This window comes from Limulus polyphemus, unplaced genomic scaffold, assembly GCF_000517525.1.
Source record: "Limulus polyphemus unplaced genomic scaffold, Limulus_polyphemus-2.1.2 Scaffold2488, whole genome shotgun sequence".
Taxonomy (NCBI): domain Eukaryota; kingdom Metazoa; phylum Arthropoda; class Merostomata; order Xiphosura; family Limulidae; genus Limulus; species Limulus polyphemus.
This window is the reverse complement of record NW_013668098.1, coordinates 27,803-31,513: the sequence shown is the minus strand read 5'-3', so window position 1 is coordinate 31,513 and position 3,711 is coordinate 27,803. Positions and strand designations below refer to the sequence as shown.

The following is a 3,711-nucleotide window of genomic DNA, read 5'->3' as shown; positions in this document are numbered from 1 at the left end:
CATAATAATGCCCACACGGCTGAAAGGGCGAGCATGTTTGGTGAGACGGGGATTCGAACCCGCGACCCTCAGATTGCGAGTCGAGCGATCTAACCACCTGGCCATTTATAAAAAAGGGATTTTGGATCATCTGGTGAATTGGTAAATAAATGACAGATAAAATTTAATAATGTTAAATGAAAGATAATGTTATCTTAATTGAAACTTCAGTTACCACTGCGATAGAAATCAAAGTAATAAGTGTTATAGAAGATGGTCTTAGCATTTTGGTTGATTGGTCTCACAAGTCTTTTAAGCAGCGTGTTGTTGCTAGTAGGAAAGCAAATATGATTTGGATTATATCTAAAGGAATACCGAATATATAAACCAAAGGAGGTTAAAGTTTCTTTGTATAGACCTCTAGTCTGGCCTCATTTAGATTATTTTGTTCAGTCTTAAGCTTCTTACTTTGAGGATATTGAACTGTTTGAAATGATTCAAAGGAGAGCTACTAGGATGATTCCTGTGAGTGAAAAGCTGTCCTAAGAGGACGCACTTAAGCCCTTAAGATGATTTTCTCTTGAGAAAAGAAGGGTTAGATAGGCTTAACGCATAACTATTTTTTCATGTTTAATGGTATGGATGACCAGGAAGCATAGATTTAATATTTGGCAAGACAGAAGTCTTCTGTGTATAGCAATTTTTTAAACAGGGTGATCATCTGTTGAAATAAATTGCCTTCAGATGTGGAATATACAACAGGATTGGAAGAGTTCAAGAGAAGACTTGTAGGGAGTCAGCGTAGGATATAAGCATATAGGTGTTTGATATGGAGGGATAACCACACTGGGCCAAGAGACCCCTTGTTGACCCTCAAGTGTAAACTGTGTAGATCTAAAAGATTTGTTTATTTCTATTCTGTAAGTAATAGAAGCCTTTTCTATTTTTCTTTACTTTTATAAAAAAGTTTATTGGTTATAATGTAAAAAATATTTTTTAAATTTAATATTTAGACTATTTTGCATTGACAGCCTCAATGGATAAGCTCATACCTAGATTAAATCTCTTAAGCTGGATAATCCTGTGGGATATTACTGAAATTATGGTTAACACTAATAGCAAAGACCGTCGATAATCCAATGCAATGCAATCATTATAGGCTTTAGTTTTCTGATGTATTGATTTATAACATGAACTTAAATCTTAAGCCATTTTATGTTGGACTGACTTCATTAACACACATGTTCTGACTTATATAGTTAGCTTACTTTTAATTAGAAGCCCTTAATCATTTCTGCTGGTAAAAATTTTAAAGTTTTACAACATTTGTTTATGTAGCATACAGTTAATAACGTAGTTTTTACAACAATGCTTTTTAACAACGTGACAGTAGCACAAGTTCTTTTTCACTGGAATATACTATTCTACATCTACCTACACTATAAAAAATAAATATATCCACAAAACTCTAAGACAAGCTAAGATTCAAGGCACAATTAGCATTAGTTTACATTAATATAAATTGTTGAGTAGCCTGATAAGTGCTTAGATCTTATTAACTTCAACAGAAAATACAATGCATGTACAACTTATTCATGTCATTCAAATAATGAAAAATATTATATTCTAATAGTAATAATATTACAAGATACAGAACATCCAATATGTATCAGTAGCAAGCATACGAAAGCTTACTCTTATTCCTTCTTACAGTTTAGTAAAAGATTCTTGGATGTTTTTCCAAATCAGTAACCCTTGGCGAAACATTTTTATACGGAACACAATATAACAAATTAAAGCTTCTTTTAAATCTATGACTTTTTGTTGCTGGAATCTAGCAATGTCAACCAGAGCTTTGTGACAAATGTGTTTTTCTTCTTCCTTTACATGAACCATCTCAGCTTCTAAGGTTTTAAGTTCTAGATCTAGCTCATTAAACCTGCTATTGTACTTTGAATCTGAATCAGTTGATCTTCCAAATACCTTGGACACAAGAGAATGTCTTCTATCTTTTGCTAATTGTTGTTCACTTCTCTTGCTTGTAATGATGTCTTCTATTTGTTCTATTTCATGTTGTTTCATTTCTAAGAAATTACAAACACATTTTAAAGACTCTGCAAAGAATGTGTATTCCTTTATTTGGTCAATAAATTCCTCTTCTTCATCTAACAAAGAATCTATAGAAACTGAATATACATCCATGTAGTGTCCAGCACTTTGAAGCTCATTGGTCATTTGCTTCTCAACAATAGGCCACTCACTGAACACTCGCCCATAATTTTCGTGCAATTTATGGATACCATACTCTCTATCAGCTAGTTTAGTTCTAACTTTCAACAAATTGGAAAGTGTTAAGTATAACTCATTACCATAAATTTTGGTTTCTCTTATATTTCTATTAGGATTTCGTAAATCTGCTGAAAAATTTACAATTCTAAGATTATGAGTAGAAGTGGCTTTTTTTATTTGTCTTTCAGTTGTAACTACTTTTTGCAAATTTTCTTCTTGGAGAAAATTTTTAAAAACACTGTCTCGTGATAAAAGGGGGTGGGCTGCGACACGCAACAAAAACTTTTCCAAGCCAGCCCTTCTACGATCAATAAAGTCAGTATCGTACTTGTCTACAGTCAGTTTTTGCCAAGCATGCAAAACCCTTTTCTCTGGTAATGGAGGTATAACGATAAATGGATAAGCTGTTTCTAGATATTTATGAAAGTTTTCAAAATCACTATATCGTCTCCACACTGCTTTTTCTTTACTTGGGCCTAAAAGTTCTAGAACCCTACCATCTCCAAGTGGATTCGAGTTACACTTCGAATTACTTTCTACAAGATACACAGTGTGATTATCCCATAAACCAAACGACACTTCTGTCTTGCGGTTTTCTGATTCAGTTACTGCAATATCAAGAGTTTGGAGCAAACCTTTTTGTGTGTTTTCAATTATGACATTATTTTCGTCGTTACAACTCATACTGCAAATTAAATTCTCCCCCGTTCCCTCCTCCATAATAACACCGTTACATTATAACCTAATACGCCCCCTGCTCATACATCAACAGTTTATTAAGTTAAAAGTTGACACTAACTTAAAAAATGACAAGAGGTAAAATTAATATTATTTTAAGAAACAAAAATATAAAAATATTTCAATTTGTATTTATAAATTAAAGTTTGATTTTCTTCTTTTGGTGATGTTACTATTTACGTTTTCGATGTTCTTGAAAATATTTTTAGAAAACAGAAACTTAAAACGAACTTCTTATGGAACTGTGAATGAGGATTCTAAAAGGATTCTGTGATTTTGAATATTGCTGTATTTTTCATAAAAACTACTAGTATAAATACATTTCCAATATTCTTCTGCTCTTTCATTTTTTCAGATATTTGTGAAGTAATCTGTTGAAAAACTATATAAAATTTAATTTCTAAAATTATTAATTTGACCATTAAATACGTAATTAAAATATATTATAAGATAAAATAATATTTAAAAGACTACACTTCAAAGCATATTAAAAAGAGACAAACAATTAAATAAGAATCCAAGTTGGTTACCAGATGGCGCAACAACTGTTACTATAATTTTTCCTCAAATCAAACTAAAATCCATGGGCATGCCTAATGAGTAGGTTTGAGACGTGAAAAAGCTCCACATTTTCAAGTGTGGGCGAGCTATAAAAGTGGCGGTCACAAAGGTTTTGTAGGGGCGGATGCTGTCCCTCTAGTCCAG

The 3,711-nt window shown here is 32.3% G+C and overlaps 1 protein-coding gene across 1 annotated transcript; it reads right to left on the bottom strand.

Annotated features, from left to right (window-relative positions):
* Window positions 1-31: 31 nt before the first annotated feature.
* Window positions 32-2,985, bottom strand: LOC106467100 (sorting nexin-4-like). The gene has a single exon (XM_013927420.2). It carries the CDS (start codon window positions 2,950-2,952, stop codon window positions 1,687-1,689), a length of 1,266 nt encoding a protein of 421 aa, XP_013782874.1. The 5' UTR covers window positions 2,953-2,985; the 3' UTR covers window positions 32-1,686.
* Window positions 2,986-3,711: the final 726 nt, after the last annotated feature.